Source organism: Nesoenas mayeri (assembly GCF_963082525.1).
Source record: "Nesoenas mayeri genome assembly, chromosome: 8".
Lineage (NCBI taxonomy): Eukaryota > Metazoa > Chordata > Aves > Columbiformes > Columbidae > Nesoenas > Nesoenas mayeri.
The window spans coordinates 33,478,701-33,493,847 of NC_137554.1; the positions used below are offsets into that span (position 1 = coordinate 33,478,701).

General features: G+C 53.0%; 1 protein-coding gene across 3 annotated transcripts; it reads right to left on the minus strand.

The window, feature by feature from the left end:
* Positions 1-204: 204 nt before the first annotated feature.
* Positions 205-12,406, minus strand: TAL1 (TAL bHLH transcription factor 1, erythroid differentiation factor). Of its 3 annotated transcripts, none has more exons than XM_080348495.1 (5): positions 11,604-12,406; positions 8,408-8,836; positions 7,547-7,638; positions 2,844-3,301; positions 205-2,688 (listed from the first exon to the last, which is right to left on the minus strand). In XM_080348495.1, the coding sequence occupies exons 1-4, from the start codon at positions 11,615-11,617 to the stop codon at positions 2,883-2,885; spliced, it is 954 nt and encodes a 317-aa protein (XP_080204621.1). In that variant the 5' UTR covers positions 11,618-12,406; the 3' UTR covers positions 205-2,688; positions 2,844-2,882. The 3 variants fall into 3 exon arrangements, with proteins under 3 accessions (XP_080204621.1, XP_080204622.1, XP_080204620.1); XM_080348496.1 differs by adding an exon at positions 10,125-10,274 and having other exon boundaries at positions 205-3,301; positions 11,604-12,395; XM_080348494.1 differs by having other exon boundaries at positions 205-3,301; positions 11,604-12,403.
* Between the last annotated feature and the right edge of the window lie 2,741 nt (positions 12,407-15,147).

The following is a 15,147-nucleotide window of genomic DNA, read 5'->3' on the forward strand; positions in this document are numbered from 1 at the left end:
GCCCAGCCCAGGCTGGATGGCGTGAGCCATGCAAGGGCAAAATTAGCAGATCTTTTTGCAAGATTTTGCTGCCTGTTTCTTACTTTTGATGGCTGGGAGTGGATCATCCCGGCATCCTTGCCCCGTAATGCCTAGGGATGAAATACTGAAACGATGATGGGTCTGAGCGACGAGGTGGGTGAGAGGCAGACAGAAAGTGGAGGCTGCTTTGTAAAACTTTATTTAGAAATGTTCTTGATATATTCATTATATATATATATTTATATATACACACACATTACAACAAATGTGTTTTCCAAATAGCACATCCACAGTGGGTTGAGACTCAGGGTACCAGGTCTGGTTACTTTGTTTCTGCAGAAAAAATGCAGAAATCCAAGGGGAGGGTGGCAGAGAAAGGGACAGGACTGAAAAACCCCAAAATTGTAAGGCAGGAATTCACTCACACAGAACGACATTGCCCCAAAGTGCTGTTTTCAGCAGAAACGGGGGGCGATGGTCCACACAGCGAGAGATGAAGCAGGCAACAGGAGAGGTGGACAGGGGAAATGTACCATTCAAATCACAATTAAAGTACAACTGTACATACCCCAGGAGACCTATGGCACACTCTGCTAAGGGCTACAAGCGGGCGCATGTATGTGTGGGGGTGTTGAGGGGGTGCCACCAGGGTTGTACCATTTTCCCAACTGTTCAGCTACCGAAAAGATTAAAAAAACAAATAAGAAGTGGGGAATAAGGAATTTCTGAGTGTGATTTTTTCTTGCAATAGTTTAATAAAAGGGTGTAACTCCCCCACCCACCCCATGGTTATTTCAAACACTGGAAACCAAGAGCGGCTTTAGCTGTGACTGCATTCCCCTGCCTGTCAGCCCTCACCACCCTCCTCTCCTACCCCTGCTTCCCAAACCTCTTCCCCAGCATCACTCCATCACCTACCGGCACCTCTCCCCGCTCCAGCCCTGTGAGAACCCCCTGTTTGTAAAACACCCCATGCACGGGACATCCAAAGCCAAGAAAGCGTTTTCCTTCTTTTCCCCAATTTTAGATGGGGGAGGCTGGCGGTTTCAGAGGATTTGTGGTCTGTGCTGGAAACCCTCGTTTGGGCTGGGACCCCTTCCTAAGCAGCTAATTCCACCTAACGTGCCAACACATGTGCCAGCCTCCCACCTATTATTTACAAAGAAGCATCAAAACCAAGTGGGGATGGAAATGACAGGGCTCTGAATTAAGCCTGGACCAGCTTGCAGACACCCGACCAAATCCTCCGCGTTTCCTTGTACCTCAGCACCCATGGAAAGGAATGAGTGCAGTGGAAGGTGTCCCTGCTCAGAGGACTATTTCCCTTCCAAAGGATGTTTGTGGGTGGTTTGGTTTTGTTTTTTACTGTAGCCTGGTAGAGATTTCTATGCCTTGACATCTCAGCAGAGGGAGAGGATGGGCTTGGGGCAATTGCTCCCTCAGACATCAGGTGGTGGGTGAGAGATGGGCCTGAAGCCGCGGTGATGGCGCGCTGTGGTCCTCAGCTCCCAGCCACCGCAGCAGCACCCTCCTGCTCCCCACTCCTTCTGTTTCCCAAACACCCTCCCAAGGGGGCAGCAGGGATCAGAAGATCAGCTCAGCCACCAGACATCAGTTTTGCAGCAATGTGAGGAATGGAGTCTAATCCCACCACTGCTTTTAGTGCTTCCCCCAAGATTTGGAGAGGCTGTGGCTTCCCACCAGCCTCAGGCAGGTATGGACCCTCCTAACGCCAGAATAAATCCAGCGCTGTAGTCCAGCCTGTGGGCGTTGGCACAGCTGAACCACCACCATTTTCACACAATAAAACAAAATAATTCAAAGCGTATCATTAAAACCCTTTTATAACCCTATGTACACACACATTGTTGATGCACCATTGACTCTTTTTGCCTTTTTGTTGCCTTTGGAATTTAAAAATCCCCCAGTCCAAGGGGATGCTTCACTACCAAATTTTTGCTTTCCCTTACCAATTCTGAAATTCATTTTCCTTGAGAGAAGCTCTGGCCCTATAGAAACTGCTGGGTAAACTCTAGGAGACCACAAGAGGCTTGAAGCTCACCCACTGAACATTACCAGCAGAAGAATCAGGGACTGGGAGGGTGGCAGAAATCACCTATGTACCTTTGCATTCAGTGGATACTGCATGACAGCATTAAACAGAAGTAATCTCATGTCATAAATACAACAACCCCCAAACAATCCAAAGTTAGGTGGAAAGGAAAGGAAGAAAGAAAGAAATAAAAAAAGAGAGAAAGAAAAAGCCTTAATCCTTTTAATTGTTCTTTCGCTGAGGGTATTTTTTCACCTCTTTAAAAAGATACAGTCAAAAGCTCTGGGACAACAGGAACGCATGGCCCCAGCTCCTGCTCAGACCAGCCGTGTATGCCGCAGGCTGGAGAAATGTCACAGTGCTGGCACGTTTCAGCAGTTCCCAGCGCCACATGGAGCTGGAAAGCATCAGTGGCCTCCATCGGCAGTGAGAGAGGAGTTTCATGTCTCAGCCAGGCAACTGTTTAAAAAGCAACAGTCGCCAAATGGTCTGAAAACCCTCGAAATGCTGGAGAGGTGCTGGCCGCGTCTCCTGCCCCTCCGCAGAGTCCCATCACGAGCAGTATGTACAATGAAGAGGACTTCAATGCTTTTCTTCTTTGTACGATCACGTACCTAAATGAACATCCATCTGGTTTGGTCTTATCCTCGGCCAACACACCGGCTGCTCCATCCCCGGCTGGGGAGGACAGGGAGCCTGAGCCCCTGGGAAAGGCAGAGTCACAAGTCCCAGGAGCACAAGTTCCAGCGCCTGCACACTTGGGTCTCACCTCCCCGCCTCGGTGCTCCGGGAGCGATGCGGGAGGTCATCACCGCTGCGCGTTGCCTTCGACGGGGAGAATCGCGTGGTGCAGGCTCCGCGTGTGCTTCGAATCTAGTGTTTCGTGCTCCTCTGTGAAGCTGTCCGGGCTCGCCGCTCCATCTAAAGAACTTCCACAGCTAGAGTTGGGAGACAACATGTCCTGCAGGAGGTCTTCCTGGACTATCCCAGAGTCTTTGTTCACTTTGCCCCTTTGGTTTCCTTCTTCCTCCTGGTCGTTGAGCAGCTTGGCCAGGAAGTTGATGTATTTCATAGCCAGGCGTAGAATTTCATTCTTGCTCAGTTTTTTGTCGGGTGGGTGGGTGGGGATGAGCTTGCGAAGCTCTGCAAAGGCTCCGTTGACATTCTGCTGTCTCCATCTCTCCCGGCTATTGGTAAAAATGCGACGAACCACTTTCGTATGAGGACCTGCAATTGCAACCACGCAGAATTAGGAGCAGGGCATAACAGGTTGTTTATTGCTTTGCTGAATAGGTCACAGTTTCACAAAATAACTGATTTAGTTTAGTGATGCCAGCAAGGCAGTGAAACAGGAGTTTCCACCTAACTAGAAGCTAACCTGATGAGCCAAGATAGCTGTAATTTCCATTCAATCCAGTGGAAAGGAAAAATTGAGTTGTGGCTTTTTAGATGGCTCCTAAAATACCTATATTTACGCCTCCAAGAAGAAAGGTTTATGCCATGACACATGCGCACAAGGCTGCTGTATTTTTAGGGTTTCTCAGCTATCAACAAGAGTATTTCAGCAATGAAGGTCCTATTAAAAGTTTATCTAACTAGATAGCTTTGTTTTCTATCCCAAAAAATATATTAAGGACACACCATTGGGACAGAAGGAAATTAGCTTGAGCAGAAGCTTTGTCAAGTCTAAGATCCAGAGATCTTTCCTGATATGGGCAGGATGCAGAGCTGACAGACACCACAGGATTGCCACCAGCCACAAGAGTGGCTTGTATGAAATGAGGTGTCGGGATTCACCCGTAGCAATGAGGCCAAGCAGCAATGTGACCCACAGAGCGAGGCAGTGTTCTGGCTGGAAGGGTGATCACAGGTGGAGGATGAAGCAGTTTCAAAGCTGACCTGAGGGCCACCCCCTCTCTCTGTACATTAGTGCCACAAGGCAAAGACTTCCTACCTGATGCTAACTGGAGAAGACGCTCTAAATTGCTGGAGGTGTCCATTTGGCTCAGTTATATGTGAACTCCAGTTAAATCCCTGTAATTTTACAGCCGTATTTCTGCCAGGGCATGTTACACAGGGTGGATGCACAAAATGCACCAATTCTCTTTTTAGATCATCAGGCTAACTAACTCCTGTTGGCATGAGCAAGACATTGTCTCTGTGCTAGAGAAGACCCAAAAGCATGTCTACCCAAATGGGCTACAGGAATAGCAATGCTGCAAATGAGAACTGCAGGTCCTTGGGTACAAGAAAACCAGTTAACGTAAGGAGATACTACCATAAGATGTTTTTATTATTGCACCCTTGCCATCCTCACCTCCAGGAGACACCAACAGTGCAAGGACATAGCAATCTCCTGAAACTCTAGGAGAATGACTATGGCAGAGCCCCCATAGGTTGGAAAGCACCATATGCAATGAAAATCATCACAAAGTGTGAAGTAAAGAGGTGCAGATAACACATTGGTGAGTTGTACCCCAAAGGACAGGCTGTGGATATCCCCATCCACGCTATCAGTCCTAGTGGGACCAAGCCCCTGGCCATGGTGGGCAGTTTAAGCCATAGTTTTCCCATCATCCAATGAAACCAGCATCCTGAGGGGCATCATTATTCATATACATCATTCTGCATCATTATTCACATACAGCAAAACTCTTGGCTGCTTGGACTGTGGTAGAGCAGCCGAACAGATGTGATTTTGGAGGCATCCTAGTCAGGCTGCACCTTGACAGGTCCCACCTGCCATGGTGCAAGAAGAGGAATCCCATGCTCCAGCTGATTAAACACCATCATGCTTTCCCCCTTTCAGGGGAAACTGAGCCCCTTTGGTCCAGCACATCACATGAAACATCCCCCATCACAGAGTTTGCATGGAGACACACTCCCAAGCAGCCAGATTGAAGTTACCACGTTCTCCAGCATGCAAGTAGCCACACACCTCACTTCTCGTCACAGTGCACTCAGGGGCAGGGAGCCCCCCAAAACTGCAAAGAGGTCCTGGGGTGTATCAGAAGGAGAAACTCATCCCTGACCTCGAAGATCCCAGTCTGATGCTTTAATAAATGAAATTTTCCACTCTCAAACAGCACAGAAATGCCCTTTGTATGCACCAACGTGCAAGAGCTCATGGAAAAGGAAGGTTTCTCCTCCCTGATGTGCACAACCTGCTGTCCCACGGGGTTGTGGGGAAGGTGGGGGAAACTGAGGGAACCCCAACAACACGGGGCTGCTCAGCACTTTTAACAATGCAGTGGAGAATGTGCTGCAACCTGCTCCAATAAAACCACGGTTTTGACACTTAGATGCTCTTCTCAGACAAAGCAACCAGCATTGAATCCAGAAGGAGGTGGAGCTTAAAATCTTTTTACTCCCATAAGGGTATGAGGCAAAACCAAAAGCAAACAAACCAAACTTGGCTGTTTTGTGTTTTCCAAAAAATTTCAATCTGTTCATTTTCATCTGAGGGCACCCAAATCAAGCTCCACTATATAACACAAATTCTGACACCGCTCACGTTTTTGTTTCTTGCATCAATCAAATTAAACATAGATTTTAGAAAGATAGGGGTTTGGCCACAACGTGTCAAGAGATGGAGAAATTCAAAATGCCCAATCGCTGTGTTATAATAGATCTATTTCCCATAAAGAAACTTGCCTTATAACTAATTCAAGCAGTCAGCTGAGAATTTTTTGCTAGGATTTTGTTGCAATTGATTGACTCATGCTTTTTTAATTGTAACTAGAGATCTGAGGAAAACTAGTAAAAAGATGAGCTTCCAAAGTTACAGAATATCATTGCATATACTTTTTTTACATTATTATCTCCGTTTATATCTATTTTAATAGATATTCAGTGCATCAGACTTTCCCAGAAATGAACGAATTAATAGTTGCAAATAAACCACCACTCGTTTCCTTGCAGAGGAAAAACACCAAACACCCAGCAAGACTCTCCTGCCCTTCTCCCAAGGGCTGAGGCATATGCACGATGGTCCAGGGTGCCAAAGATGCCACCCAGCAGGTGACCACCAGAGCAACAAGCAAAGCATAGCAGACTGCACGGATGCCTCAGCACAGGACACGCATCCCTACAAATTGCTCCGGTTTAGACAGTATCATCTGGTACCTATTCCCCCCCAAAAAAAATTCGGAGCCTGGTCTTGGAAATTCACATGAGCCAGAACATGCAGGATTCAGCCAAATCGCTACACCTGCTTTACCTGACAAGCACATATCCAACAATTTGGTTACAACCAAATATCTCAGTAATCCTCAATATCTGATTTAACAGCAAGTCGAAGGCGTTAGCCAGGCACTGTGATTTGATGGACTTTCAGCACAGCCGCTAAGCCTCTGAATCGAATCCCAGACAAAAAGACCTTTCTTGCGCCGGGGGGCTGAGACAGCCCCTGTCCCATGGGGCTGCGGTCTGAACCGAGCGGGGAGAGCGGGGCTGATGAACGCAGATAATGCCCTTAGCCCATCACTTCGTACTGTATTATTCTAGAGTGGTGTGGATTATTATTTGATCCGATTTTAGATTAGCCAGGTGGAAGGAAAGGGACAGCCAGCTAGAGAGAAGGAAAAATTAATTGTCCGGCGATTGAAAAGCACTGTTTACAATTGCTAAAGAGAAAACACATTTCAACGGATCTCATTTGTACGGGCTGTTAACTCTGCAGAATAAACGCGTCAGCCTTCCACGTGTGAATGGTTCCTGCAAACACCCCTTTGCGTGGGCTTCCTCCCGCAATCCACGCCGGCTGCGGGGAGCGGGCAGCGGGATCCCACCCTGCCCGCCTGGCTTGGAAATCATCCTGTCGGTCCGACAGGGATCTCAGCTCGGACCCCAGCCTGTCACCCTCCACGGCTGCTCCCGGGATCTGCCACAAGAGCGGGCACGGGATATTTTTCCACGGCAGACTGCAGCACGGTGTGGATATATTCTGAATCAAGCTGCAGATAAGATGGCTCAGCCACAATCCCCTTGCCAGCCCGCACACCTTAGCACAGGTTTAGCTCTTCGCTTCTGGGCGGGTTGGATCTTTCTGCCCAAGGCTGTGGTCTGCGTTACAAATGTCTCTTGGCTGAAAGGGTTTGCAAACACAGCACGTCACTGCGATGGCCATGATCCAGCCTTCGCACTTCAACAAGGACTTAAATTTAATGGCTTCCTTCGAATTTAATCTCTAAGCAATTTGCGGAACAGGGATATAATTAACCATACGCCGGACTGCTTTGCTGCGAGAAAGTAAATCCGCCGAGCAGGCTGCTGGGCATTATTCGGAACAGATCTGAGCTCTGCTGTACAGAGCCTTACCGGGGGGATCTACCCTGCCACGGCAGGCACCCTATTTCCCCTTTACGATTTGGGGTTTTTAATCCCAGCATGTGGCACCGAGCAGTAACTTGCCCCCTTCAGCAAATGGGGACCCCCCCCAAAAAAAAAACAGCGCAGGGGAGAAACTCTCACCGTCAGTGATCTCCATCTCGTAGGGAGAGGGTCTCCTCTTCACTCGGTTGCTGCCGTACATGGAGAAGGAGTCCGGTTCTCCGAAAAACCCGCTGCAAACGGAAGGCAGAGAGGTCGTGAGGACACACCGACAGCCCCCCCTGCACCGCACGGCCCTACGGGGGGCTGGGGAAACTTCCGGGGGCTGCCCGGGGCCGGGGGGGAGCCGAGCAGCTCCGTGACCCCGGAGGGAGCTCACGACTCACGAAGCCGAGCCGGGGGTCGTGCGACGACAGGACACGCCGCCGCCTCGGGGACGTGCAGCGTGAGCCAGCGCTGCGAGAGGCGTGGGGCACCCAAGCTAGCGGTTCCCAGGCAAAAACCACCCCCTCCGCACGGCTTTCTGCCCTCAGGAGAGGTGGCGGCAGCGGGGGCTCCATCCCCGCACAAGCGGCTGCGCTCTGCCCCTGCGAAAGATTTTTTTGGCCCTTGCTCTTATTTGCGGGACTCGTCGGAGGACAGAGAGTCCCAGCGAACTTCGAGGGTCTAACCCAGCTCTGGACAAGCAGCACGTCTGCTGGCGGACCCTTTTGCTGCACCTCAGTACGGGATCACCGCCCCAGTATCTGTTCTGCCCGAAGCATTTATACCCTGACTTGTATTTTTTTTTTTTTTCCTAGGAACGGCAGTTTTTCGTTGCGGGTTATTTTTCCCCCCTTTCTTCCTTTGCAAAGTTGCATGCAAACCCGCGATGACTAAGCCCTAAGCCCGGAGGAAGGGATGCTGCTGCCGCCCCCTTCCCTTTCCCTCCCCGTCACCGAGCCCCACAGCCGAGCGGGGACCCTTCCGAGGGACCCTCGAAGGGTTGGGAGAGACACGGACCTGTTGATGGTGGCCAGCGGCTGGCCCAGGTTGTAGAGCATGGCCCTGCCGGGGGGCTGCAGCGGGAGTGCGGGGGGGCTCAGCTGCACCATGCGGGCCTCGCAGGCGGCCTCGGCGGCGCGGCACGGATCAGCGACCGGCGCTCTCTGCATCGTTTCCCCCGCCGCCTCCCGGCTTTTTAGGTCCAGAGAGCCCCCCCGGCGCACCAGCTCGATGACGGGCACGGGGGCGGCGGGGGGCCCGGGGGAGGGCCGGCCCGCCTCCTTGGCCGCCCCATTGAGCAGCAGCTGGGGGTCGGCCGGCGCATCCATGCCCCCGCGGCTGCTCTCCGGCTCGCTCGTGGTCTCCGGTTCCGAGTCGTGCCGCCGGGGAGGGCGGGCATCGCGGGGGTCACTGGGGGGCGGCGGGGCGGGCGGCCTGTCCATCGTCCTGTGGAGAGAGGCAGCGGTGAGGGGCGGCCAGGCTGCGGGGGGGGTATCCCGTCCCAGACACCGCCCGAGAGGCGGGGGGACCCTTCGGGACTCGGGCTTCGCCGGCGAGAAGTGGAGGAAAGCGGGGAGAGGGCAGGAGAGGCACTAAACACCCCGAATCGATTGGAATTTGCCGGCGGGACGTGGCCCGGCAGCGCTGCGAGAAGGGCCGGGGGTTCGCGGGGCCACGCTGTGACGTCACGGAGCGCCCTGGCCCTGCGTGACGTCACGGACCCCCCGCGGAACGGTGCGGCGCCGTGACGTCACGCAACTCCGCGGCTTCGCACGACGCATCGCGCAGGGGGCGGCCGGGCCGGACCCCCGTCACCCCACTCCGCAGCCGCGGTCATTTCCGCCACTACACGCGGGGGGCTGACACGATCACGGCGGCTCACGCAGCGAGAGGCGCTCGGGCAGCACCCGGCGCACCGCGTGTTGGGTGCTCAATTATGCGGCCAAATTACGGGCCGGTGGGAGGAGGCTCAGCCTCCCCCCCAAGCCCCGTTTAGGGGGATTTATCCCCGTTTTGGGGCGCCGGCGGTGTTTGCCGTCCCGCGGAGCCAGCCCCATCGCAGCCCGGCCTGCCGGCAGCAGCCTCAGCCTCACGGGTGACCACTTCTCCTCCCATTTTTATTTTTAGCATTATTTTTAAAACAGCGAATTATACCTGAAGCCACTTTTTTGGGGGAGAGGGGGTTAAAGCAGCCCATAACGGAGCCAATGCCCCCGCGCGTTCAACACCGCAGGAAGGAGGAAGGGGCCCGGCGCCGAGCAGCCCTTCATCCGCGGCCGCACACCATCATTGTCCCCCTTCTCCCATAGAACGAATACTGTCGCGACAGGGCACCGAGGGCGGGCAGCGATATCGCTATTATTGCCGTGCTGTTTCTCCCACAGCTCCCCTCATTCGTGGTATTTTTTGTTTGTTCCCCGCCCACCCCCCGCCATAAATAAAGGGCTTCTCAGAGCAGAGAGCTACTACACACCGGCTCTCCTTCCCCATCCTTCTCACTCCTTTGCCTTGGGTAGTATTTTTTCCTCTTTCTGCTGGGCAAAATTACGAGATAACACCCCCCCCTCCTTTTTTTTTTGGCCATATTTCATAATCTCTCTTGGAAGAAAACAAAACAAAACACAACCACCCAACCTAAAGCACAAGCTCTCTGCCTTCCCTTCAGCCCCACTATCTCTCTAGAAAGAAAAATCTAATTGCTTATTCCGATATTGTATAGGAAGAGATTACTCACATGTGTCATATTTAAGTAGGGACACCGCAAGTCTCTCCTGTTTCAACAAAAGCGCTCTCAGTGTCAGGATGAATTTACTCCTCCCACCTCAAGGTACTTACGACTTTACAGAGAGGAAGGACACCCGCATCGGGATAAAACTGCTAAATCCTGGGAGGAAGAGAAGGGGGGGAGAAAAGGAGAAGAGGGTGGATCTCGTGGGCCTGGGTTGCCAGAGATCGGTGGAGAGAGGGGTGCAGGGGAGAAGAAAGGAGGGGACGGCACCCCGGGGCGGCCCCTGTTATAGGGAACAGCCGGACACCCGTGGGTCCTCCCCCCGCCGCCGCAACCGGGAGCCGCCGCCTCGCACACGGGGCCGCAACGCGCGGCGGGCACGGCCTGGCATAGCAAGAAATAATAAAACAGAGGAAAAAACCAAAAAGACAAAAAAACTCCCAAGCCCTAAGTTCGGGGTGAATTGGGAGGGTTTTTTTGGACACATTGCAAGCCCGGTCTCCCCGGGAGGAAATCCCAGACGGGCCCGGAGATGGAGTTGTTTTTCTCCTGTTCGGCTCGCAAAGAGCGGCGGCGGCGTTTCTCCCACGCCCGGGTGGAAAATTTAATTCCTAATGGGGTAAATTGTATTTCTAAAGGGGCCGGTTACCGGCAGCGCTCCGTCCCGAGGCGCCGCGGCCCGGCCGCTGACAGGGTGAGCCCGCTCCTCGCCGCGGATCAACACGAAGGCGAGGACGGTCTCCCACCCCCCCCGCCAATGAAATCAAGAAAAATAAGGTTTTCCTCTTCGTAAAAAAAAGAAACAATCCCGATAGCGTCGCCTCCTGCTTTCTTTAAAAACGAAATACGCAAAGCCGCAAAAATACCCGCAGTGTTTTGCGTTTAATTGGGGGTAATTTCGTTTAGAAAAATAGGGGGGAGCATTAAATCCCCGCCCGCTGTTTTCTGCTCCGTAAAATCCTTTTGTTTTCCAGCCGCGGATCGGCAGGAAATTTCCAGTCCAGAAACGCACCTTTCCAGCCGGCCCTTTGTAGGGAAATTGCCCCAAAGAGGAGGAGGTGGGGGGGGAGCGGTGTATGGGGGAGCCCCCCCCCGGGAACAAGCAAACAGGCCCTGGTCGTCGGTCGGGCCAGGTCCTGGTGTCCCCCCCCGGGAGAGGCTGAGGGAGCCGGGCCCGGCGGGCGCTTCGCCCCCCGTTCCCCCAGGGCCGGTCCCACCCGCCTCCGCGCTGCCGTACCCCGGGGGTCCCGGGAGAAAAGCGCACCCCACATTTTAAAAGGGAAAGAGTCTTCCGACCCACCCCGCATCAAAGGAAATACAACAAAAAAAACCCCAACCGCGGAAAAGACTTTGGGTTGTTTCCCCTCTTGCCTATCTCTTACATGGGGCAAAAGCCCCCCAAGCACCCCTCGCTGTACCCCAAAACCCCAGGCCGCCGCACCCACCACCCCAAGAGGCTGCAGGGCCGGATTCCTCGCTACTCACCATTTGCTTTTCATTGGGAAAAGTGAGTGGAGCCATTTTGTGGCCTACGCATCGCGGGTATATTTGTAGTAAGTGTTGGGTGGCTTCAGCTGGGGAGGCTCTAATTCCACATCACGTCCAGTTTCCTATTTAGTATGGAGAGCGGAACACTACTGCAATGTGGCCGAGAGAGATAAAACCCCAGCAGTGGCCCGCCTGCCCTGATAAGCTTCTAAACCCATTATTTATGAAATGATTCATTATTATTTGGCAATTTTATCGAAGGAAAGCGGAAAATTATTGCAGGGATATGCATAGGAATAACTCCGGAATGCATGCCTTCTAGCTTTTTATGTGTGTGTGCTTAGATGCTCTTAAAAAGACACTGAAAAAAAAAAAGAGAGAGAAAGAGTAATAAAAAATTGCACTGTGGCTGCCTGCATCTGAATAGCAATTCTTTATTTTAGTCCTCTTGGAGGTTATTATGCCCCTGTTTTTTTTTTTCTCCCCTCTGCTTTTTTTTTTTTAATTAAATATGGAACACCTACTCCGTTCTTAATTAAATTTAATGAGCCAAAATAAATTGTTGGAGATGCTGAGAGAGAGGGAAGGGGTATGGGCTGCTTTGGGACAAGAGGAGGTAAATAAAGCACATCGAGAGTTGATGTTTTGGAGACAAGTGGCCCCATCCCCAGGCTTCCTCCCCGCACTGTGTGTTTTCGCTGAAGGGCTAAATTGGGGCGAACCCCCTGTCTCATCCGCCGTGCTGGGGCAGAGGGGGGCCGGGGGATGCTGGGGGACGCTGCGGGGCGTGGAGCGGAGTGGGTATCCCTCGCCCTTGGGAAATTCGGGATGCGAGCGGATGGGAGAGCTCGGCGCCGAGGGTAGGGCCAAGCCTGGAGGAGAAAGGCCTGGGGAAGGGGAGAAAGAGCCTCTGACCACCCCGAAGAAGCGCGGGGCAGCCAGCGGGGCTCGGGAGCCGGGACCACCTGCGCGTCCCGTCGGGCTGGAGCTCAGCCCGGCCACGGCGGCCTCCGGGAGCGGGGGGACGGGGACACCCATAGGCTTCACCAAAGCCGCCGTGCAAACGGAGTGGTTGCTGGGGGACAGGGAGACGGGCTGGTTCAGGGGTCGGGTGCCCTACGTGGCGCTTGCAAAGAGTCTCTGAAACCCTCGCCAAATTGCCAGAGGGTCTCTGCAGAGGACGGGGGGAGAGGCGAGAATCACTGGAGGGTTCTGGGTCCGCGTCCCCCTAAACCCACAGGTAAAGCGGTCCTAAAGACAGAGGTGGGGAGCGGTTTTCGGGAGATCGGCCTGCCCGGGCAACCGAACATCAACGAAATCTCTACCGAAGCCCGGCGGGGAGGAGAGGGACGAGGCTGAGCACCTCCAGGGACGCCCCTCGGTCCCTGCTGCGGGGTTGAGACGAGGCTGTGACCCCTGGCCGAGCGCGGAGCCCGGGATGAGCGGGAGAAGGGGCGGCCGCGGCCGCCGCCGGGGCAATGGGGACCGGCCGCACCTGCCGTGCGGCCCGTGTCGGGGGGACGAGGGGGCTGGGGCTGCGGGGGTCGCTATTGTCTTCCCGCCACCTGCACGCCCTCTCGCAGGGGGAAATGCCGGAGCTGTTATTCTTCCTTTCACTCCTTCCCCTCAACCTCCCGCTCTGGACATGACCGTGGGAGAGGTTTCCACAAACCCTTCCCCCGTCCTCCCGGGCACGCCTGGGGTCGGGTCCCGGCAGGCAGGAGCCCGCACGATGCCGGCAGCGTGCGTGGGGCGGCGGGGAAGGGACGGTCACGACGCTGGAGAGCCCGCCGTGCCTCCCGCCAGGAAACACGACCATTTTCAAGCCGGCTCCTCTAACCAACAGGAAGCGTTAAAGATAGAACAGCCGGGGCTGGGCGGGGGAGATTAGGAAGCCGAGCATCTTCTGTGCACCCAGAGCCGCTGCGGGGCCGTTCCCACCCGCGCCTGCCCGCGGTGGGGAGGGGTGGGAGCTGTGACCGTGGTCCCCCCACCCCGAGCCTAACGGGGACCCTAGTGTGGCAGGTAATGTGGCCCTTTGTCCCTCACTGCCCTGCCACGGGTGGGCTTCGTGGTCACACCGAGCGACACGGGGGTCGCCCCCTCCCCACGCTTCCACAAGGCAAAGAGGTAGCAAGTCCTGCCGTATGGAGCAGCAACATTCTGCAGATTAAAGAGCATCAGTGATGCTCTGAAGGCCCAAAACCTGTTAAGCGAGGACTGTATTTCCTTCAATAAAGAACAGTTGGAAATAACAGAAGCAAAAAAATAATCATTCCAACAATAAAGCCTTAAACCATGGGTGTCAAACTCATTTTCACCGGGGGCCACCTCAGCCTTGCAGTTGCCTTCAAAGGGCCGAATGTAGTTTCAGGACTGTATAAATGTAGGAGTAGTTACATTTATAGTATATATAGTAATTTACGTTTCGACCTTAAAGTATGCTGCCCCTCCACACACAGCATTGCCTGAACAGGCGATTGAGCCAGCGCTTGAGCTGTGTCCCCATTGCTCAGGGTTAACTAAGCCAGACCTAACTTTCTATGTATTTTTGACTCCAAACTACAGTAGATGCTTGAGGAAAGAAAATCCAGGAACCTTGAGATTACTCAGCACTACACTATGAAAGGAAAAGCTGCTTCAGGGAAGGGTGGGTTTTTTTGGTGGTTGTTTTGGTCAAGTAAATTAACGTTTCACTTGCTCAGAGGTTGCTGTCCAGGACTGTATGATTTGTGTAACTTCATACACCACCACACCCTTGTCCTGAGTTTCCAATTTGTTTCTAGCCCTTGAACATTTGAAGAAAGTCTTTAAAATATTAACCAATACAACTGTCATCTTCCTGTGTTTCCAGACATTTTACAATAGGAAACAAGGAACAAAACCCCACAACAATAGCTCAGAGGTATGAATTGCCTCATTCATCTCACTGGAATGTTCAAAAAACATTAACTATTTTTTGACTGATTCAGCAGAAAATGTGCTTGCCAGATAATAAGCTTGTGCCTGATCCAGGGGAGATTCAGCGACTGAGAAAGGCTTTATTTTTTCAGCACATCAAAGTAGCACCTTTCCTGAAAGGAAGCAAATATTCTTGTTGATGGAAGAGGCTGTGAGAGAAATTGTGACACAGCTTAGAGGGAGCTGCTGCCTCCCTCTCTCTACTGGCTCTGAAACAGCAAATGGCTTCTTTCACCCCCAACGGTACAAGATGGAAAACACTCTCATGTCATTTTAATAAATCAATAAGCAATTAGTCCCTATTTAAACATCCCATGAACTGACAGTGCAGCCCTTTGGATTTGAATGGGAAAGGCCCAGGACTTCAGCGTGGGGTGCTTTAAACTCCAATTTAACACTCACGGAGCAGGAAAGACAAGGTCAGCGCTGTAGGCTGAACTTCTGTTGAGACAATGCCATCATCAAAGCAAAGTTCGTTCCAACACCCGTTGAAGCGCTAGAGCCGGTGAGAAAACAGATGGCTCGACCATCATTGTGCTCTGTCCTCCCGTCAGGAACGGTGGGAAGGGAGATGAGTTGA

Excerpts from the sequence above, each read along its gene's own strand:
- TAL1 (XM_080348495.1), bottom strand. Across the intron at positions 7,639-8,407 it reads CCGCTGGCCACCATCAACAG|CGGGTTTTTCGGAGAACCGG; the intron begins GTCCGTGTCTCT and ends TTCCGTTTGCAG. Across the intron at positions 3,302-7,546 it reads CGAGATGGAGATCACTGACG|GTCCTCATACGAAAGTGGTT; the intron begins GTGAGAGTTTCT and ends TTGCAATTGCAG.